This window comes from Sarcophilus harrisii, chromosome 3, assembly GCF_902635505.1.
Source record: "Sarcophilus harrisii chromosome 3, mSarHar1.11, whole genome shotgun sequence".
Taxonomy (NCBI): domain Eukaryota; kingdom Metazoa; phylum Chordata; class Mammalia; order Dasyuromorphia; family Dasyuridae; genus Sarcophilus; species Sarcophilus harrisii.
In genome coordinates, this window is record NC_045428.1 from 10,351,323 (window position 1) to 10,374,093 (window position 22,771).

At 45.2% G+C, this 22,771-nt stretch overlaps 1 protein-coding gene across 14 annotated transcripts in view; it reads left to right on the plus strand.

Annotated features, from left to right (window-relative positions):
- Positions 1 to 22,771, plus strand: part of KIF1A (kinesin family member 1A) — a 171,683-nt gene that overhangs the window by 68,348 nt on the left and 80,564 nt on the right. For 5 of the 14 annotated variants that reach the window (XM_031957496.1, XM_031957497.1, XM_031957498.1 and 2 more), the window contains exons 14-21: positions 420 to 446; positions 5,236 to 5,447; positions 7,070 to 7,149; positions 9,478 to 9,553; positions 14,208 to 14,287; positions 15,464 to 15,570; positions 19,600 to 19,683; positions 22,084 to 22,264. In XM_031957496.1, coding sequence (XP_031813356.1) covers positions 420 to 446; positions 5,236 to 5,447; positions 7,070 to 7,149; positions 9,478 to 9,553; positions 14,208 to 14,287; positions 15,464 to 15,570; positions 19,600 to 19,683; positions 22,084 to 22,264 — 847 coding nt within the window. The remainder of the gene's footprint in view (positions 1 to 419; positions 447 to 5,235; positions 5,448 to 7,069; positions 7,150 to 9,477; positions 9,554 to 14,207; positions 14,288 to 15,463; positions 15,571 to 19,599; positions 19,684 to 22,083; positions 22,265 to 22,771) is intronic. The other 9 variants (XM_031957499.1, XM_031957501.1, XM_031957505.1 and 6 more) reach the window with 2 other exon arrangements.

The following is a 22,771-nucleotide window of genomic DNA, read 5'->3' on the forward strand; positions in this document are numbered from 1 at the left end:
CCCTTTCCTGCTACATGGCCAGTGTTAGGTATCCAGCCTTCCCCCCCCCCCCCCGCAGGAGAATCTCCCGCTTCCCAGGGATGGAGATTGCTAAGAATGAATTATCCTGAATTATCCATTTAGGAAGGAGAAAGATCTCCCAGCTCCCCAGACTAGCCAGGTGTGGGGCAGGTGCCAGGATGGGAAAGAAAGGTCCTTCCTAAGCAGCAGTGAGAGCTCGAGGGGGTTCTGAGGGTGGGGAACGGGAGGAGAGTCCCAGCATGCCGTGTGCCCTGAGCAGACCCCAGGGAAAGAAACCCCTGCCCCTAGCCCAACAGGGATAACTCGGCTTCAGCTCCCAAGTCCCAGAAAGCTAAACCTGTTGTTGTTTTGTTCTCTTTGTCTTTCTTCCCCACTCTCCCTTTCCTTGCCTCTCTCAGCCAGCACTGTGCCTGGAGGACCTAAATGTGTGTATTCCCTTTGCTGGTATCTCTGTGTGCTTCACTGCTTCTGAGAGAATCAGTCATTGGCAAGGAACATAAGTACAGCATGGGAGGGGAACCTAGACGGGGACTCCAGGGCCTGCGACCGGGGCCCAAAGCTGGGCCCTGGCATCCCATGGAACCGTATCCCCGCTCTTCTCAGCCGGCCTTCCCCCTTCCAGCCACGTCCTTGCACCCCCTCCAAATCTCAGGCCTGTAGGATGAAAGGGGGGAGCCCCTGCTCTGCCGAACACTTAGAGCTTAACTCTGAAACCTCAGTTCCCTCACGTCAGTTAGGCTGCCGGAAGGGCTGAGCTCTAAGGTCCCTTTGGGCTCCAGGTCTAGGATTCGATGGCTGGAGGAGGAGGAGGATCCTGGTACTTCTAAAAAAAAAAGATTGAGGATGGCAAGAGCATGAAAGTCCCCAGACAATAGATGAGTGACTTACTGACACCTTCTGTGCTGATCCAAAAGGCATAACGAGTAATGCACGGTTCTATGTGTGTAAAAGCCCACTCCCCATGAGCACTGTCCCTGCTCACTCCAGGACCACTCGTTTGGGGCAGTTTGGGCAGCGTCCCTGCTCAGCTCTCCTGTAGGCCCCTTTGTAGCTCTTTGAGCCAGTGGTCCTGGACAAAAAGATCAGCCGAGCTCCAGGCTGACCTCCTGTTCTTCAACAGTCGTCACTGAGCACCAGGAACCATTTTCAGGGACTCCAGTGGTCTTGAGATTCTATTTGGCCAGAGGCCTCCGCTCTCTGTGGGGAAGCCTTGTCAATAATGACGTCTGAGGTGGAGAGTGGAGGACAGTGGGTAGGGAGGCTTGGGGAGAAGTAGCTTGAGCGTCAGACCTTTTCATCAGGAAGGAGTGGGATGTGCTACTATGGCTTCCCGTTGGGATCTTGAAGAGAATTAAGTTTAATCCTTAGCAAGCATTAATTAAGCCTCTATTTTTTCTGAAGTTCATACTTAGTACTGGGGATCCCGAGACAAAAACCGAGCAGTCCCTGCTCTCGGGGAGCTTACGTTCGGATCAGTCCATAAGCCTTTGCTCTGGGCTCGACTTCTCCGGGGGCTTCTCCCCTCCAAGAGCTCCTATAAACTCCCACTAGGAATTGAAAGACAAAAAGAAAGCGGGCCCTGTCATCATGAGGCTTATGTTCCGAATGATTAATCAACTAATTGACAAGGATATAGCAAGACCTCCTATGGGCCATATACCTGCTAGACACTGGAGATCCAGGTCAAAACGAAAAATGCCCCTCACATTCTACTGGTAGGATATATAAAACACGCACATATTTGGGTAAATCCAAAGCATTTGTGTGCATTGGCCGAGGGGTTGGAGAGCTGGCCCTGAACTCAAGCCCCAGTTCTGATGTGTACTAGTTAGGTGACCCTAAGCAAGTCGTTTTACCTTGAAAGGTTCTAAGAAACTCTCAAAGACTGTTTCAGAAAAGGAGGCAAGCTACATTGATAGAAGGCATCTCCATACCTGGAAGTCTGCCATACTAATGAAATCACCGGTTCCTGTGTCTCAATCCAAAGTCATTGTCGGAGGGAGAGAGCACATCAATAGCCGGGTAGATCAGGCAGTGTCTCCTGTGGAAGGTGTTCTTCAAGTTAAGCTTTGGAGAGCCTCAGGAGGAATTGTTACCTGATCATGACATTTCTAAGGGCAAGGTGAAGGGTGGGGGGGACGGGTGGGATCAGCTGACTGGCCCTCAGGACTACATCAGGAAGTCCCTGACCCCTACAGGGACCGTTCTTCTCCAGGAGCTCCTGGAACCTCCACAATTTTCATTGAAGGCAGGAGGCTCTGCCCCAGTTTAGGGATATAAGGATATAAGGAGAAAGACCCTCGGTGCCACACCAGGTCAGGAGTTCTCCAGGCAGAACCTTTTCCTTGGTAAGAGACGAGAAGTAAAATTCAAAGCAAGTCTCTTCACAAAAGTCCTGCTGCTCCTCCTCCTCCTTATCATATGGCACAGAGGTAACCCTAAGGTCCCAAAGAGGGTGAAAGTAAAGCAGAAGATCTAGAGGATTGGACCATGCAGGAAAGGTCTTGGTCAGATGATGGCCAAGCATTAAGGACGCATCGGACATTTCCTAACCAGACTGGGTCCAGCACAGGACAGCAGGTGGCTCCCGCTGAGAATTCTGGGAAAGGAAAAGCTAGCTTGGTAGATGACACCGATAGGAAGCTTTGGAGAAGAGAAGTATTGGTTAGTACTTAGGTAATAGTGATCAGCATAAAAACGGACGGACTTACTGCTCCCGTCTGGCCCGGTGTCTCCCTTTCCACGTGCAGCCAACGCCTTTGTACTGAGCTCAGACCGACCATGACTCTGAGAGGAGACACACAAAATGAAGGCTCCTTTAATGAGCCTGGTCCTTTATTGAGTCCTCTGATGGGATCACTGAAGGGTCCTTTAGTAAGCCTGCTCAGAGTGGGAATCAGGATTCTGGAGCTCAGAAGGGACTGTGGAGATCATTAGGTTCAAGCTCTCCCCTCTTGCTTATGAGGGAACTGAGGTCCAGAGAGTTAGACTTTGTTAAGGAGATGCACAGCACGTTAGTGACTGCTCCGGGGATGTAACCCAGGCCCCCAGAGCCTCCCAGGGCGGCCCTGTCCGCCTCACTGCCTCTGACTCTGAGCTCATCCAAAAAATGATTGGGTCCCCGTCCCGAGCCCGGGCCCCCCCGTCCTGAGCCCGGGCACCCCCGGGGAACGTCCGCTCTCCCAGAGAACTTTTGGTGACACGATCTCCATGCTATAGCTATGTTTGCTGCTGTTGCTGCTGCTGTCGCTGTCGCTTTTGTGCTGCTGCTCTTGTTTGGCGTCTGTGAGGGCTGGCGTGGGGCCTAGGTCTGGTCAGAGGGCTGTCGTCCTGCTTATTGGCCGGGGAGCTGTTTCAGGACCTGCCCTAGGAGATACTGGGGTAAAGGGACCCCCAGGAAGTAGTGGCGGCGTTAGTCTCGACGTGGCGCCTCCCCCTCCTAGAGCTTAAGCTTGCACGGCCGAGGTCCCCACAGTCTGGGCCTTTGTGGATCCAACAGCTGACATCACACCTTGGCTTGGGGCAAAGCCAAAATCTCTATCTGATGGGCCCAGAAATTCAATCTCTGAGCCCCAGAGTTCTAAGGAAAAGTGCCCGTAGTCCATGTGCATCCTTAGAAGGACCCGGGCCACAACCCAGAGAGATTCTAGCTCAAGCACAGCTCTAGCTTTTTCTGTGTCTGAAATTAGCCCCCAGAGACTGAATTTCTGTGCTCTTCTGAGCCAGATTCTTAATGCTGCCTCCAAATGCCTGTGAGAGGGACTCCTTCATGCTGGGTTACAATGGCTGGTCAGAGGAGGGGGTACCTCATGGCCCAACTTCTGGCAACTAGAGAAAGTGCTGAATCTAGAAAGAGAAAAAGAGAAGGCGTCTCCTCAACTCCTCCAGAGGCCATTGAGCCTCTCCTTAGAAGTCCAATGAAACAGATACGGCCACAGAAAGTGGCCGCGAAGCTCTGGAGACCTTGGGGTTCTAAGCTACTGATTTTCCCAATAGGCTAAAAGTCCATCCCACCAGGAGGAGCAAGTGATGTACAAGTCTGAACTCCTCCAAGAAAAAGGGAAGAAACTGTAGAAGTAGCCAGGAACCAAATGAAAGTGGTATCACTTTGGAAGCACAGGAAGAAAGCAGGTGTTGTCTAGGGAGTATGGGCAGTAGTTGGGAGGCAGCTGGGAAATGATGGAGGAAGTTGCTGACTTTGAGAGAAGATAGAAAAGGAAAGAAGGAAGGAAGGAAGGAAGGAAGGGAGGGAAGGAAGGAAGGAAGGAAGGAAGGAAGGAAGGAAGGAAGGAAGGAAGGAAGGAAGGAAGGAAGAGTTCTGGGAGGCAGCCAGGAAACAATGGAGGAAGTTGCTGAGTTTGAGAGAAGGTAGAAAAGGAAGGAAGGAAGGAAGGGTTCTGGGAGGCAGCCAGGATATGATGGAGGAAGTCGGTGACTTTGAGAGAAGATAGAAAAGGAAGGAAGGAAGGAAGGAAGGAAGGAAGGAAGGAAGGAAGGAAGGAAGGAAGGAAAGGAGGGAGGGAGGGAGGGTTCTGGGAGGCAGCTGGGAAATGATGGAGGAAGTCGCTGACTTTGAGAGAAGATAGAAAAGGAAGGAAGGAAGGTTCTGGGAGGCAGCTGGGAAACGATGGAGGAAGTCACTGACTTTGAGAAAAGATAGAAAAGAAAGGAAGGAGGTTCTGGGGGTCAGACAGGTATAGAGAGCTGAAGGTCAGGCTCAAACAGGACCATCAAGCCATGCAAGGCCACAGATGGCTAGCTCAGGTGTGAAGGAAGACCCTTTATGTGCCAAGTCTGAGAGAGGCCAGCCCTTACCATGCAATAATGGAGGCTGGCTGACTTGGCTACCGTGCAACCCCATGGGGTGGAGAGTCTGGCTGAGCCATTGACCTCCCACCAGGGCTGGCAAGCAAGTGTGGCCATTGAGGGAGCGGTGACCGGCAGGCACCAAAACTCAGGTGAGAAGGGGGTGGGCTGCCTGCTCGAGGCCACAGGTGGAAGGAGAAAGCCCAGAGGCTGCAGAGCTGAGAACAGAGGCCAGCCTGGACATGGCAGGGCTTGCTGTGTGCCTGCTTTCTTTGTTTTGGTTTTTAGCATTCTCTTTGCTTCATCTTGTTGATTTTTTTCCCAACTTCGTTTATTTTTCTTTTTTCTGCTTTTTTTCCTCCTCCTTCTGTCTGTCTGTTCCCCTCCTTCCTCCCTTCCTCACCATAGACATGTCCGACTTTGAGAACAATAATGGTAACCCTGGCGTGGCAGAATTGAGTCAACGCCCTGACAATCTCTCCACAGTGACCAACGCCTTGGTGGGTATGAGCCCCTCATCCTCCCTGTCGGCCTTATCCAGCCGAGCGGCCTCCGTTTCCAGCCTCCATGAGCGGATGCTGTTTGCCCCGGGCAGTGAAGAAGCTATTGAGAGGCTGAAGGTGAGTGAGAAGGAAGGTCTCTGGAGCAGCTGACTGGCTAGTAGTAGGATAATGAGAGAGCACTGGGCATGATCTGGATTCTCATCCTGCCCCTGGACACTGGCTGTATGACCTCAGCTGAGCAACCGATCCTTAGTTTCCTCATCTGTAAAATGGAGATATCGGTAGGGCTGTCACGAGTGTTAAGTAATAGAGTTCCATCAAAGCACTTTGCAAGCTCTTAAGGTGATATATAAATGACAGCCAATATTATTATTTGGGGAATAAGAGATCCATCAGGCAGCTGGGGGTGCAGGAGATAAAATGCTGGCCCTGGACCTCAGACACTCACTAGCTGTGTGACTCTGGGCAAGTCATATTACCTGTTTACCTCAGTTTCCTCATCTGTAAAACGAACTGGAGATGGCAATGGGCAACCCCCTCCAGTATCGCTGCCAGGAAAACTCCAGATGGGATCACAAAGACTCAGACACAGCTGAAACATTTCAGTAACAACAAAATAAATCCATAAGTTAATCATCACGGGTTTGTCAAGCCCTCTAACAACAGATGCTGGGCTGAGATGAAGGAAAAAGCAGACAGTTACAGTCTTCCAAGGGCTTCCATTCTGGTGATCAGTGGGGACTAAAGAAGGATGCTCGTGATCACCGGTATCTCTGAACATCTCGAATAAAGGGCACCAGAAAGGTGACCCACGTAGCTGAGCTAAACCCCTCGCTGAGTCTGCTCCATCTTACGGAAGACTTGCTAGGATCACACAGATAATAACTACCCCCCAGAAGAATTGAAAACAGCTCTTCCTGCCTCTGGTCTAATGCTTTATGGCCCACCCTGAGATGAGGCTCCAGCTGTGCTGGGGGAAAGAATAATGAAGCATAAAATGCTGCTACCCAGAGATGGGCAAATCGGCGGGTCTCAGCTCCATCGACACTTGATGGTGTCTTCATGACATTTCTGGGATCAGTGGTTTAAAGATCTTTGTACAAAGCAGATAGTGTCACTCACCAAAACAGAATCCCATGTAACCTAATAGAAAAGAGAGAGTCAATGATGGTCTACTGAGTGTAGGGCCTGACTTGTGGTGTTCTCCGAGAGGGTGAAAACAGGTCCTAATCTTCATGAATATAAGGTATTTGAAGCTGTCGAGACCAAGACCTCCTCCTCTCCCTTCTTCCTAAACCTAGTTCTTTCCAAAAGTCAGTTGTATTTCACCTTGTAAAACTGGGAAAAAGAAAGGAAAAAAGAGATGAATGGGATGAGGAATGCTTTGTTCTGTCATATTCTGCATTCCTCATCCCATTCATTTCTTTTGTCCTTCTTCCAGTTTTTTTGGCTCATCCTTCACTTTATCTTAGATAAACTCGAACCATCTTGAAGGCCACTGAAAAATTCAGCCAGAAGTCGATTTGGTTCACTTATCTCAGATCTCTAGTCCACTGAGGGATATCCAGAAACTCAGCCATTAACAGACTTCACTATCTGACTCTTTAGCATTGGTCAGGCCTAGTCTCCACGTCGCTGCCTTCCTTGGCTTCCTTAATTGTCCCTCCTTTTGGATGGGCCTATTTTACCCGTAGCCTTCAGTCACTCATTCAATTTTCCCTCACACTGTGTCCCTGCAGGAGACTGAAAAGATCATCGCTGAGTTGAATGAGACCTGGGAAGAGAAACTGCGCAGAACAGAAGCTATCCGGATGGAGAGGTGAGCATCCTGGGAATCACAAGTACCCAGGCTGGGGCCCTGGAGCCCTGAAGGCTCTGGCTAAGCAGATGGGCTGCACAGTCGGTATCTGTTAACTACTATTGAACAAACCATAACGGGCTCTCGTGGATCAATGGCTATCTGAGGCACAGGTGAGAGCATCCTCAGGTGCTTTCCCAAAAGCTCGTCTCAGATGGGGATTCAAATGGTTTTCGAAGGAGGAGAGCGGAAAGGGCTGATTGGGCTGAGGTGGCTGGCTGGAGGGAAGGTAAGGGTTTGTGTCCTATGAACCCAACTGTTTAACTGCAGAGGTGGGACTCAAATCTGGATCTTAACTCAGTCTAGAACCTCTGAAATTTGCTGGCTGTGGAACCATGGACAGGTCCAGCACATTCCCCACTCTACCACACTGTCTTTCCTCTTCATTTTACAGAGAAAGGGACCTCATAAAAGTTCAAGAACAAAGCTAGTTTGAGGCAAATGGGGGACCAGAACCCAAATATCTCCTGTTTCCTAAACATAGAAGAGTTTTGCCCCAGCTTTAGTCTATTTATTATTTGTTATTGTTTGTATAGAAGAGGACCCCAACATTAGGGAGGTGATGCCATGACATGCAAGTGAATTAAATTGAAGTGAGGAGGAGTGGGCAAGGTCACCTGCCTCATTTTCCCCTCCAGAGCCATCTGGGTCCGGTGGCAAGTTATAGAGCAAGACGACTGGAGATGGCCCTGGATGCAATGGGAGACCTTGGCCTTTCTAAGCCAAGGTCTTCAACAGGTCTCAGTTTGACTGAGGCAACACCCATTCAGTGATTAAGGTTAGGTGGCAATGGAGGCAAAGAATCTCTTCTTTCACCAAAAAAAAAAAAAAAAACCTGACAAAACAGAAACAACAGCTATTTACATCCAATCTGAATCAGTCAGGGTCCAAACAATGACCCGCTGAGGTTTGGCTTGGGACCTGCTCTTGGCCAATCAGTGCTAACATCAACTAACGTAACTCTTTCCACTAAGAATGTCTGTCCCATATCCCCGAACCCAGGATCCAGTGCCTTCGACCAATAACAAAAACAAATTGACTCTGAGTTCAAATCTGGCCTCAGATACTTAACACTTCCTAGCTGGGTGACCCTGGGCAAGTCACTTAACCCCAATTATCTCAGCAAAAAACAAAAACATATATATATATATAGTTATATATATATATATAGTTATATATATATATATATAGTTATAGTTATAATTGAATAAAATCGCTCTTCTTTGTAATCCTCCATTTTTATTTTCTGCATTTAATGTCATGATCTTGAGAAGGGATTTTTGACCTCACTAAACTGCCAAGGTGGGATCCATGACACAAAAGCGATTAAGGGCCTCTGTGCTTGCTGGCCTCTGAGGTCTCTGGCAGCTCGGCCTTTCTGTTCTTGCCTTCGTCGGTCTGCATCTGAAATACTGTGTTCAGTTCTGGGTACCACATTTAAGGGAGGAAATTGATAAACTGGAGAGAATCCAGAAAAGGGACAACTAAGATGCTACACAGTCTTGAATTGCTGCCACGTATGGATCAGTTGGCGAAATGTGGGTTGTTTAACTTGGGGAAGAGAAGACCCGGGGAAAACGTGATGGGGCACTCAAATATCTGTGTGACCGGCCCGGAAGAAATACACGGGTTCGGCTTGGTCCAAAGAAGCAAAATCAGGATCAGTGAGAAGAGACTGTATAGAGGTGAATGTGAACAGTTCATGCAAAGAAAATGACCCCAACAATGAAAACTCCCCCCATGAAATGAGAAACTTTGGGGGAGGGTCCCTCTTTGGAGCTCTCCCAGCCTAGGTCGGGGACTTGTAGTGGGGACTCCTTTTTAGGGGTGAGTGAGACAGAGTGATCACTGAGGTCTCGTCGCCTCTAAAATTCTGTGATTCACAAGCAGCAAGGCTGGTGTCCGAGGCAGGAAAATCTAGAGATAAAATGTTAGTAACCACCAACATTTGGGATCCATGAGAAATGATGATTTCTGAGAGTTTAAGACTATGAAAGGAGAAGATTTGAATTCTGGGGAAAACGTCTTTTACATTCACTTTTTAAGATGATGAGTCACGCGTGTGTCTTCTGCTCCTTGGCTGAGGGTCCAGAAGCTCACCCCGTCTCACTTTAGTCTAAAGTTTCTGGGTTTTTTTACCTGTTTCTGATCTTTGGGTTGCATCACCCTGGTGTTTGATTTCTTGGATCTCAGGCTCCTTTTAGACTTTACATACCTGTCCAACCTCTTGTTGGCCTGAATGCCCGCAACCCAGGCTGGTCCCTGACTTTAGCTTATGTCTTTTTTCAGGGAGGCATTGCTGGCTGAAATGGGTGTGGCCATGAGGGAAGATGGCGGTACCTTGGGTGTGTTCTCTCCCAAAAAGGTAGGAGCAGCTTTGAAAACTTTTCTCTGTGTCTGTCTATGTCTCTGTTTGTGCCTCTGTCCCTCTCCCTATCTCTCTCTCTCTTTGTCTCTGTCTCTCTATTTCTCTTTCTGTCTTTCTTGTCTCTCTGTCTCTGTTTCTCTCTGTGTATCTCCTCTGTCTCTCTTTGTCTCTCTCTCTCCCTCTCTCTCTGTCTCTCTCTGTCTCTGTCTCTTCTCTGTCTCTCCTTCTCCCAGTGATGCCTTGGGGATCTAGGAGGGCCTTGGCAGAATCTGGCATCAGGCAGATGACTTGATTTTGATTCTATCCCAGCATGTCCTTGTGGAAAATCTGTCCCAAAAGAGGAATCCGTGGCTGTTTTTGTTTTGTTTTTCAAGTCTCAGTGCTGAGACCCAGCCAATGTCGGGCAGCAGTTTCAAGGTTCAGACTCTTATAACTAGGAGCTGCTTTTCTATAGTCCTTTAAGCATCCTCACCATAGCCCTGGGAGGTAGCAGGATGCAGCAAGGAGAATAATCACCATTTTACAGATGAGAAAACTGAAGCTTGACGAAGTTCCAAGAATTTTCTATTTCTTATTCTTAGTCCTCCACAGAGGGTCATCCCTTGTCCCTGGAATATTCAAATTGCCGCCACACTAGTCTTTCCTGTACAGTGACCTGGCGATGTTGTGCCTCTTCTCAAAAATCTTTTAGCAAAAAATCTATTCACTGAGAATAGATAAATGTCACAGTGGATAGCGCACGAGCCCTGAAGTCAGGAGGACCTGAGTTCAAATCTGACCTCAGACTCATAACACTTCCTAGCTGTATGACCCTGGGTGAGTCACTTAACCCCAATTGCCTCTGCCAAAAAAAAAAATCTATTCACTGACTACTGAAACAAGTTCAAGAGCCTAGCTGCCTACAGGGGCATATTTGCTACATAAAGGGCAGCTAGGTGGTAGAGTGCTAGACATGGAATCAGGAAGACTTGTGCCTTCAGCCTCAGATTCACATGTTTGTCCCTGGGCAAGTCACTTAACCTCTGTCTGCCTCAGTTTCCTCAACTTTAAATAGGGATAATAATAGTACCTACTTCCCAGAGTTGTTGTGAGGATGAATGAGTTAACATAAATGCTAAAAGGTACATAAATTCTAGCTGGTGTTATCGTCATCATTATTATTAAAAGGGAATCATGTGCAATTTATTTGTATAACTAGATTTCTTTTCCCATAGATTCATTTTAAAAGAAAAAATAGAATTAATCGTTTTGTACTTTTCAGTTGGCCTTTTTCTAAACTGTTTGCATGATATTGATGTCTCCCCTTCATCATTTTAGCCTCTGCTACTTAGCCCCCAGGATCTATTCTTAGAGAGTGTTGGGGTGTGTTCCCCAAGGCAGGTTGGTATGGCTGCAGTGATGGGGTAAAATGCTGCTGAGAGACTTAGGGGTCTGGAACTCCTCCTCTAGCTTCTAGGGGTGGCTCAGGCTAAAATAAGAAGTCACGGAACACCTGGTGAATGTAAAATGGAGAAGAGCTCATTAAAAGACACCAAGTCCATCCCATAACTCTCCTGTAGAGTCACATGAACTCAACATGTTTCATCTGTGTGGCCATTTCTAACTCCCTCCAATAGCCACACTTCTTTCACTAACCTGAGATGACAGTTTGTCTGTTTATACCTTTGGAGACTGGCTATAAGTTTTATAGAGAATAACACCCTAAATTCAAGTGGAATCCCCAGAAGAATAATTTCTCTAAAAAATCCCTCCATTCCTAGGTATTCCAGGAACACTAGGACAGAGGTAACCCTCTTTCCACTTCCCTGGTTATGTGATGTTAGGCAAATCATTGTGTTTGTCATCTGTCAGATGAGGAGGAGGCTGGATCTCTCCTATTCTTTCCAGCCCCAAATCAGTCATTTTATGATCCCTGCTTCTTGGGAGGACATTTGGATCATTTTCTATACCCAGGAGCAAATGTTTAGAAAGGTGTTACAAGCAAGTCTCGTCAGATTCCTTAATTAAACCTTAGTGTCTTTAAATGTGCTGGTGCTTTCAGTACACCCAACAACCACCCCTGATAAGGGAGGAGTTCTTCCCTGAGCTCTCAGTTTCTTCCATCTGTCTTTTTCTCAAGATGGAAGTTAGACCTGTATATGGAAAGCATGGCCCATCTGTTGGAGTGGTGTTCATTCGGAACTTCAAAAATGGGGTCTGGGGCAGCTAGTGGCGCAGTGGAGAACACCAGCCCTGAAGTAAGGAGGACCTGAGTTCAAATCTGGCCTCAGACACTTAACACTTCCTAGCTGTGTGACCCTGGGCAAGTCTCTTAACTCCAATTGCCTCAGCAAAAAAGCAAACAAACAAACAAACAAAATGGGGTCTGCTAGATTGACTATCTTTCAGCCCTTTAGGTTTCCCTGAGGTTTATGTCATCATTGTGGTTATTTTAAACAAATCCATAAATCTGAAGATTTTGACATGAGATTCTGCCTCGGAGTCTGGGGTAATGTAGATGCAGTTTTAACAATAAAAGATAAAAGAACCCCAGAAAGAATCTGGAGAATAGAGAGCATGTTATACATTCTTCTGGAGAGGAAAACACTCTCTCTTGGACTGAACTAATGCAATTTGTGGCTTTTGGAAATGGCATGATAATCTGTCCTTTCCCATAATCAGGCTCTATCTATAGTAGCGTGTTCAGTTTCTGGGAAACACACTATAAGAAGAACATTAATAAGCTAGACAAAATCCAGAGAAGAGCAATCGGGATCGTGAAGGTCCTGGAGTCCTTGGGGATGTTTAGCTTGAAGGGAAAAAAAGACTTAGCATCATAGCTGAACTGCCATGGGAAGATGGTCTAGACTTATCTTAGTCTCAGCAGAGAGAGCCAGGAGCCACAAATGAAAACCAAAAAGAGGCAAAAATTGACCTTGACACCAGGCAAGACTTCCTGGTAATTGGAGCTGTCCCAAGGGGAAATGGCTTGCCGTGAGAGTTGGTGAACTTTTTTTCTTGGAGATATTCAGCAGAAGCTGGATGGTCAGTTGTCAAGGCAAGTCTTTGGGGGACTTGAGGAGAGCAGAGAGTTGGACTAGAGGCCAGTGACAACCCTTCCAAATCCTGAAAATCTGTAAATCTCTGAGCCCACAATTCTTGTAGCCTGATATGAGAGATCAAGACACAGATAGCTGGCTACTCTTTGCGAACAGAAAGGAGGAAATAGGAACTGAGGATGGAAGAGTAAGGATGGAAAGCCTCTATTCACACACTGATAACATATTCCAGTAGGACAAGCAGATAGATTTTGGAAAGTTATTCTCTAAGCCAAGATGAATACCTAGCAAAAATAGTGAGTGTTCCCTATTAGAGCTATAGGATAGAAGGTGTAGGAGATATGATGTGTGTGTGTAATAGCTACAGGATATACATATATATTTTGTGTATATATATACATATACTATATATATATGAAATCTTGTAGCTATAGGATAGAATGTGTAGGAGATAGGATATATATATATATATATCTTATAACTACAAGATATATATATATATATGTAGACATTATATCTATATATGTGTGTGTGTATAGATATATAGATATATAATCTTATAGCTATAGGATACAATGTGTAGGAGATAGGATATATATCCTATAACTACAGGATATATATATGTAAACATATATATATATATATATATATATATATATATCTTGTGTGTATATATATATGTGTGTGTGTGTGTGTGTGTGTGTGTGTGTGTGTGTATAATCTTATAGCTATAGGATAGAAGGCGGAGTACCCCCTCAAGGATACTTGCATAGTCCCAGAGCATGAACTTAAAGAAATGTCCACCCTCTTCACTGCCTGTCATTTAATATCAGAACTTTCATCGGAGGAAAATGAAACATTTACAGATCAGCAGGACCCACGTTGTAGATGTGCGATCTCTTGGGCTTCTTTACTTCTGTACGGTTGTTTGGGCTCGGTCATCTGTGGGAGATCCTTCCCACATGCAAGATTCTTCCCTAGCAGAGAGCTGTGGCCTTTCCTCTCCATTATGTCCTCTCCTCTCCATCACTCACCAAACCTTGCCTTCACTCACCAAACACATCCAAGACTTCTCTGCCCTTTGCAATTCCCCTGCACCCTCACAGAAGCCTGGTGGTCTGAGCTGACTGCTGGGGCCCAAGGACAGAAGTCTTATGGAACTTGAAGAATTCCAACTGGATTTCTAGAAGCTGAGCTCACCCAGAGAACGTTCTTATGTGTCCAGCAGAGACTTTCCTGAGGAATACTCTGCATGCAAAGGAGTCTGGGCTCTTAGGTTTCCCTCCATGCATGTGGTGCTAAACTGGGGCCTAAACAATGGATTACTTGTGACTGGATTAACAGGCCTTCAGAAGGACTAGGCTGAAAACTTAGAAGAAATTGTTCATTGTATTGTAGGATTCAAACTCTTTTGCAAACCCATTATTGTTATGGTTTTCTATGGATGTTTTCTATTTCTCTCTCTGACTACTCTAGGGAAGAAATGAGGCTTTCCTTTACTAATGGCAGGAACTAGATAGATAATTTGGCAATGCTAGGGGCGGAAGGTCCCCAGATGAACGGTCATTTCACAAGTTGATTGCAGAAAAAGTATTAATCTTTCTTCTCTCTAGACACCTCATCTTGTTAACCTGAATGAAGACCCTCTGATGTCTGAGTGCCTTTTGTACTACATTAAAGATGGAATAACCAGGTGAGATGGCACCATCGGTAAAGCCTTCTGGCAACCTGTTTAAGTAGTTGGCCCATAATGGCAGCTTCCTTTTCCTTAGTGAAGAGTAATACTCCGTTTGTTCATGCCAGGACCTGAAAGCCCATAGACTGGGGGAGGGGACCCATCCTTATCATCCTCCAGCATTGCCCTTATCTTCTTCAGTCACAGCCCAGGAGTTCTGCCATAAGACTGGCAGTGTTCCTAGAACAGCATCTATTGATGTTTTATAGGGAAGGGGGAAACTTAACTAGATGACTTAAGGCTCCTCCTTGCTTTGGGGTCTCCCCTCATGTAGATAAAATACAACATCACTTATTCAATTCAATAAACAATTATTAAGTGCTGGCTTTATACAAGAACTAGAAACAAAAGCCACAAAACAAAGCAAATCGGTCTGATAGATCGATAGAAACAACAAAAATCGGTCTGATTCCACCTTCAGTGTGCTTATAACATTATAATGTATGAACGTTGTCAGGGAAGCATTAAGGAAAGGGACTGCTCATCTAAAGCATTTCACTGATGCTTTAGGAAGCTTGTTTTGCATTCAGAGATGACAGTGTGAAGTCATCCTCAGGATGAAGTATTCAAGCATTTGAAGTGGTTTCTCTAGCGTTTTGTCACTTGACTCAAGTACAGGATCAGCACCATGGTCAAGGCTTCCAGCCTTAACTAGACCAGGAACCCAACTAGAAGATGGCATTTTCAGGCCAACTGAGCCACACAGTCCAGATAAAACTAATCAGGGTTCCTCAGAAGTTTTCTCTTTCCTAAGAAGGAGAAAGCTGCTTCTCTGGCTTGGGACCCTCCCTGTTTCCCCACGAATAACAAATGTAAGCACACACCAGTCCACATCCTTCTAGTCCGTTTTGTTGGGATACCTCAATGGAGGAACATAGTTCTTCTTTTCAGTAATACAGAGACAGTCCCCTCATGTTCCCTCTATTTCTGGGTTTTGTTCCTTGCAATCCTTGGGAAGGATCATCCAAACATTGCTGGACATTTTAAAGATTCTTCTCATTCTGATTCTTAGGATCGTGTTGCAATGAGCAGGTTACCTTCTCTGTGATGTGAGGGTGGAATAACTTTGGGCACTCTGTAAAGCCCAGTGCATCATAGTCAGGGAATGCTAACCAACTATGGCTCTGTATTTAGAGTTGGCCGGGAAGATGGAGAGAGGAGACAAGACATCGTCCTGAGCGGACACTTCATAAAGGAAGAACACTGCATTTTCCGAAGTGACAGCAGAGCTGGCAATGAAGGTATCCCCTGGGCCCAGTGCTGTTTTGTGGGCTTTACATCCCCCCTCACAAGAAGATATTATTTGTCTTTCTCATAACTTTCAAGTTTCTGAGCTCCCTTTCTGTTTGACCAACGGCCATGTTGGGATCATGCCCATGAATTCAGCCCAATCCAATCCAACAATCATGAATTTACCAAGAACTGCATCAGGTGCAATAGACACAAAGACAAAACTGAAAGAGCTCTTGCCCTCAAGGATCTTCCATTCTACTGGAAGGGGGAGGACAATGTACACACAGAAAAGATATTCATGATAATTTGATGAGAATGGAAAAACTCTGGCCTTAAACCAAGGGAAATTGGTAAAATTTCGTCATAACCTTTGAAGGAAATTACAGCTTCTAAGAGGTGAAAGTGAGGAGACAGAGCATTTCAGGGAGGGCAACCAGTCTGGGCAAATGCTCAAAGGCAGGAAGTGAAGGGATAAATTTTGGAAATATTGATTGGACAAGTAAATAAGTCAGCAAGGATTTTGTAAGTGTGTATACTGTGCCAGGCACTGTGCAAAGTACTGGAGATACCAAAAAAAAGCAAAAAAAAATGGCCCCTGTCCTCAAGGATCTCATATTCAAATGAAGGAAAGAATATTAAAAATAAGTTTGGTGGGAACACGAGCATGGGAGGAAGAACAGTATCCAAGAAGACTGGTGAGGGGGACCTGGCTCCAAGAAGTACTTTGATGTTAACTCTCAGTATAGGATCATGAGATCTTAGGATAGCAAGAGCCACCCCCAGAGTTTTCACCAGCCTCCTTTCCATAAAAATGCAACCTGATTTTATGGATGGATCAGACATGGGCCTGGAAATTTCCATCTCATTTCCCTCAAAGAAGTCAGATACTTATCACCCCTTTGCATGAGTTTCTTGCCAAGGCATGTCTCAATGAAAATGTTGGGGGGGGAAAGAAAATGTGTATGGTACCTCATTGCTCTCTGTCCCCCATACTCTGAGCAGTGGGAAAAAATGAGAGAAAAAGAAGCCTTGGGATAAGGAATTGTGCTTGCACTGCTGCCTGCTGAGGGGATGGCCCTTTGTAAACCAAAGGAGTGGCTGGGGAAGGTGCCTGCCCTGGGTGCATTCTGTAGAGATATGGGCGCAGTTGGTGTGTCTTTTAGTGTGAGTGCAGTGTACTTGTGAGAACGAGCAGATAACCGCTTCCTATTTGTCAATCTGTGTGCAGTGGGAACAACTGGATACAAGGTCTAGGATTTTACTAAGAGAGGTAAAGAATAATTTCCAATCTCAATTGACTTGGATTTCTCCCTCTGAACTTCAGTTAGTTCTAAGAGAAAGGGGTGAGATTTCTTGATATCTAAGATCTACCTTTTTACCCCACTAAATCCTATAACCACCACCTCTGCCACTAGCTTGCCAAGTAATTTTTGACAAGGCACTTACACTTGCTGACTTAATTCCCCGAATTATAAAATGAAGGGGTTGGATACATTGACCTCCAAAGTCCCCCTCAGCCCTAAGTCCTATCATTCTATAAATTCCAGTGCCACCACTGATTTGCTGTGGGATTTTGGGTTAATTCTACCTCCCTAGGTCCCCAAAATTTGGGGATTGGATTGATGATGTGTGAGATTCTCTCTCAGAGGACCTCTCCTTCCAAGTCTAACTCCTGTGAAACCTGCAAATCCAGGATAGATTTGTTGTGGTAGCCCTCTGCCCTAAATTTCTTTGAATTGGTTCATCGGGTGTCATGGATTAATCACCTCATAGTAGATACCAACAGGTAACAAGGTCATCATGGTTTTTGGCCCGAGAGGAACGGGCATGTCCAACCATGAAAATGGCCCCAACTCCTGATACCCAGCAGTACTTTACAGCCCCATCAAGTGTGACCATTTAGATCCGTGTCTGCTGACTCTTAATATAGTAAGCTCCCCCCTTGATAGGGATAAACAAATCTGAATACAAAAGGAGCATAAAAGTGTGAATTTTGTGGAGAGAAAATTATTTTTATTCCCAAGATGAGCTGCTGACCAGGCCTTCAGTCAAAGCAGGGCGTGGCAAAATTATGCCAAAAGTTTGTCTCTGGGCTTTCCCCAGAGGTTGGGATTTGATTATTCTTCCCAACTTTGTTGCTACCTTTTGTCTGATCTTCCAAGGCTCTAGTCTTCCCATTTCCTCATCTGGGGAAGGAGAAGATTCAGTATCTAAAGCCCATCCCAGATCCAGTATTTTCTGATCTTTGAGCCCAAAGAAATGATTCAGAAAGGGTAGCTTCCAGGCACTGTGGCAGAAGAGTGGGAATGTGCTTTTGGATGCCCGTCTTCACTACTTCTGCCTAAGATTGACAGCCACCTGATGGCATGGACATAAAAGCAGGATGAACTGCTTGAAATCTCCCCTCACCTGCCAGCTAGGCAAATCATTGTCTGTGCCTCTGTTTCTTTATTTGTAAAAATGAAGCGCTGAACATCAGTCCAGCCTTAAATCTATATTCTTACATCCCCAATCCTGCCTGAAGGCACCAGGAGACTGAGTGAGTCCTGGATAAATAAGTGCTGATTATGGTGAGTGTGGGATCACTAGGAAATTTTTGGTTTTATGTCAGTGCTTAGGGGAAAATCCTCCATAATTACACAGAATAATGATTTGGCGCCCATAATGGGGACTCACATATTTGACATCTCAGATTCTTAAAGCAGAACCAAATCATGGCCAGTGTCAGTATCAAAGGAACACACACACACACACACACACACACACACACACACACCTGGGTTGTGCTATAAGACCTTTCCAAAGTCCTGGTTGACTCTATTCAGTAAGAATAATCATGTAGGGGCACTAGCTCTAAAGTTATAGGATCTGGATTCAAATCCTGCTGTCACTTTTTTGTGTGGTCTTAGATAGCCATTTTTGCTTTCTGGGTCTCAGTTTCTGCCTTTATAAAATACAAATGATAATACCTTCTGTACCCCACTCCTCCCAGGGTTGTTTAAGGATCCATTGAGCCAATGGGAAGGAAGTGCTTTGCAAACCTCAAGAAGCTGTATCACTCTCAGCTCTTATTCTGGGACCACAGATCTAGATCCAGAGGGGACTTGAGATACCCCCTCATTTTACAGAAGAGCAAGCTGAGGTCCAGACTTGTGTCGCAGAGGAATAGATCCAGATTGAGGAAGGACCTCACAGGCTATCTAATTCAATTTCTGAATTTTACAAATGAGAAAACTGAGGCTCAGAGAAGGAAAAACTGACCCAGAGTCATCATCTTTGACATCAGAGCCAAGATTCAAGTCCAGGCCCTTTGGCACCAAATCTTGGGCTCTTTGTCCAACTCAAAAGTCTTTTGTCCATGTCATCACTCTGCCTCCTTCCATGTAACCTAAGTTTACTTTCATGTCAAACCAATAACTTCTATGCACCTGGAAATACAAATTGGCTGCTACCTCCATAGGTCCTGTGCCCCTAACCCCAGATCACATGATTCAGAGCTGGAATCACCCTCAGAGGCTCTATCATCCAGACTCCTCATTGTATGGTGGGATGGAGATATATTGCCGGTCCAAGGTCCTGGAAGTAGGAAGTGGGGTAGTCAGTGTTTTAGCTCAAATTCTCTCACTCCAAGGCCACTTCTGCTGTCCTTATGAGAACAATGCACACATCAAGCTAAGGAGGAAGGAACAGAGACTTAGAGAAGTCACATGCCTTCCAGAGATGTCATTGCAAAGAGACTGATTCCTCTGGAATCTGAAAATCTACCCTGTTCCCCATTTGGGGAAGACTTACATGACCTTTCAGTCAGACTCAGTTTGATTCAAACTGATCTAAACTGATCTAAAGACTGATTTAACAGTCTTTAGAGTGTCCCCACATTCAATGCCCTCCCCACTCAGATCTTCTAACTCTGAAAAAAAGTACATACCAATGAGTATTGTCTCTGGGACAAGAAAGGAGCCACAACCCCCCACTCACATTGTTTCCATTTCTTCTCTTTCTCCCCTTTTTGTTTTTTCTTTATTTCTGTCCTGTAGCAGTGGTGACGCTGGAACCATGTGAAGGGGCAGACACTTATGTCAATGGCAAAAAAGTGACAGAACCCAGCATTCTACGATCTGGTAAGTTATTTCTCTCTGGGGGTAGGAACCCCAAAGGGAGGAATGAGAACCTCTACCACCATTAACTAAATTTTCATCACATGGAAATCCATTCATTCAATAATTGGTTATCAGATGGCTTTTATGGGCAAGGTCATGTGCTTAGGTCCTGTGAGAGATCCATAGATGCATCCATAAGACAGTGATCCTTGCTCTCATGGAGTTCCCATTCTAATAGAGAAGATTGTAGGTCTATAAATGATATCATAACTACAATAATAGTACTGAGAACTGAGACTTTCCCTCATAAGGGAGAAACATAAAATTTTTGTTTTGTTCCCTAAAGCATTTAACCAAGTCTCTCATGTCATGCTGATAGAAAAATAAGTGCTAGACAATGATACGATGATCTTAATCTAGAATTGCCAAATGTTGATTCTCAAAGAGCAGCCTTGAAGACTTACTCTGAGGGAGTGCTCCACTGCTCTGAGCCAGACTGAGTGTGATCTAAGAGTTTTGTAAATTATTTATTCATTTATTTTTAATTTATGGAATAAAAGACGCATTTCTATAACATAATAAAGATTTTGATCAATGACTTGGATAAAAGGCATAGATAGCTTGCTTGGCAGATTTGTACATGACAACATCTTTGGAGGGAGATGCCAGAGCCTGGATCCAAAAAGATCTAAATAAGCCTGAACTTTGGGGTGGACCCTACGAGATGCTGTCTAATTGGGTTAAATATAAAGATATAGAATCACAGAATGTTAATATAGAATTTAGCTTGACTCATCTTTGAGTGCCCTCAACAATTCCCCATGAGTGAGCTCTCCAGCCTTTGTCTGAATATTTCTAATGAACAGCAAAATTTCAATAAAAGTCATGTTGTGAAAGAAAATATAGATCTCCCACCCTAAAAAATCCCAAGAAAAATAAAGTAAAAGAAAAAGGAGGGAGAGAAAGAGAGAGAGAGAGAGAGAGAGAGAGAGAGAGAGAGAGAGAGAGAGAGAGAGAGAATGCTTCTACTTGTATTCAGACACAATCAGTTTCCTTCTTTGCATATGGGTAGAATTTTTCATCCTAATCCTTCAGAGTAGTTATGGATGATTGTATTGCTGAGAACAGCAAAGTCATTTACAGCTCATGATCCCAGAACATTTGCTCTTACTTTATTTACAATACATTTCACTTTGCTTGAGTCTATGGAGAACTTTCCAGGTTTTTTTTCTCAGAGCATTCTGCTCATCATTTCACATAGACAATTCCCTCATAATCACACACCACAATTTATTCCGCCATTCCCTAATTGATGGCATCCCCTCAATTTCCAATTTTTTGCCCTGAAGAGAGAGTTGCTATAAATTTTGTACATATATGTCTTTTTCCCTTTTAAAAAATCTTTTAAGATTCATACCTAATAATGGTATTGTTAGGTCAAGGGATATACATGAATTTATAGCCTTTTGGATGTAGATCATATCTTTTGATCAGTTATCAATTGGGGCATGGCTCTTATTTCTTATTAATTTGACTTGGTTCCCTTTATGTTTGAGAAATGAAGCCTTATTGGAGAAACTTTCCTCAAAATTATTTTTACAATTCCTATCATCATTTCTTGAGGTAGTTCATTTTTCCTTTTTTGTGTCCTTTGATGGTTAGGAAGGATATGCTGATCTCTAACCCCAAACACCCTTTCTTCACTTCTTATTGTACTTAATTGTAGCCTGTGCAAGGCCAGCCTCTTCTCCATGATGGCCATTCAAGCATCTTAAGATAGTTATTGCTCCTCTTAAGTCTTCTCTTCTCCAGGCTTCCTTTAAGGCAGTTGTCATGAGGAATGAACCCAAGTTTCTCCACTATCCTGGCCACCATTCTCTCAATGATTTCCAATTTATCAATGTCTTTCCTAAAGAGTGATGCTCCCAAAAGATCACGGCACTCCCCATAGGTTTGATCAGGGCTGAGTAAAGTGGGACTAGCACCTTCTTAGACATGGATCTGATATCTCCTTTAGAGCTTAGAATCAACTTTCTTAACTTTCCTATCATTCTAAATGACTCGTGTTGAACTTGCAGACCCTGGATCTTTTTTTCAGGCAAAATGCTAAGAAGCCGTACCTCCCCTGTCTTGTATGAGTGAAACTATTCTTTAACCCCAAGCACAATACTCTCTGTAGTGCAGAGAAGGGAAACCTTCAGGGGAGGGGGTGGACAGGGGAGCAACAGTTCCACAAAATCCTGGCTACATTCGTAGCAGCAGATGCAGATGCTTTCTTATGTAGCGAGCAGGGCTGAGCACAGGGTTTGATTTCCCAGCCCCCTTTGCCCTGACAGGCTGCTCTGCTTCTCCTTGGTCACCCTATACCGTGGGGTCCTCCCGACTATCTCAGCCTAATCCTGCCCCTTCTTTTGCTGACAGGAAACCGCATTATCATGGGCAAGAGTCACGTGTTCCGATTCAACCATCCTGAGCAGGCTCGGCAAGAGCGTGAACGGACCCCATGCGCAGAGACTCCCGCAGAGCCAGTGGACTGGGCCTTTGCCCAGAGAGAGCTCCTCGAAAAGCAAGGCATTGATATGAAACAAGAGATGGAACAGAGGTGAGCAGCGTTAGGATGGGATGGGATGGGGGTGGAGATGGGATGGAAGGGACAGATGTGGGGATGGATGGGGTGGGATGGGGGATGAGAACGGCATTGGATGAAATGAGATGGAATGGGGTGGGGGGTGGGAATGGGATGGGATGGGGGATGGGGATAGGCATGGATAGGTTTCTAAGAACCTAGCATTATTAGTATTGAAAATCAAGGTGCATGGGGCAGCTCTGCACTACAGAGAGTATTGTGCATGGGGCATGGGGGTGATACAGTGGTTAGAGCACCGGTCCTGAATTCAAATTTGGCCTCAAAAACTTAATACTTCCTAGCTGTGTGACCCTAGAAATCACTTAACCCTAATTGCCTCAGCAAAAAGAAAAAGAAAGAGAAAATCAAGATGCATTAGTAGTTTCAGGGTCTGACTCAGGAAGACCTTGGATTCAAGTCTTACCTGTGACACATCCAGGATGTGTCTCTGGGCAAGTCACCAAACTTCTGAGAGTTCCAAGT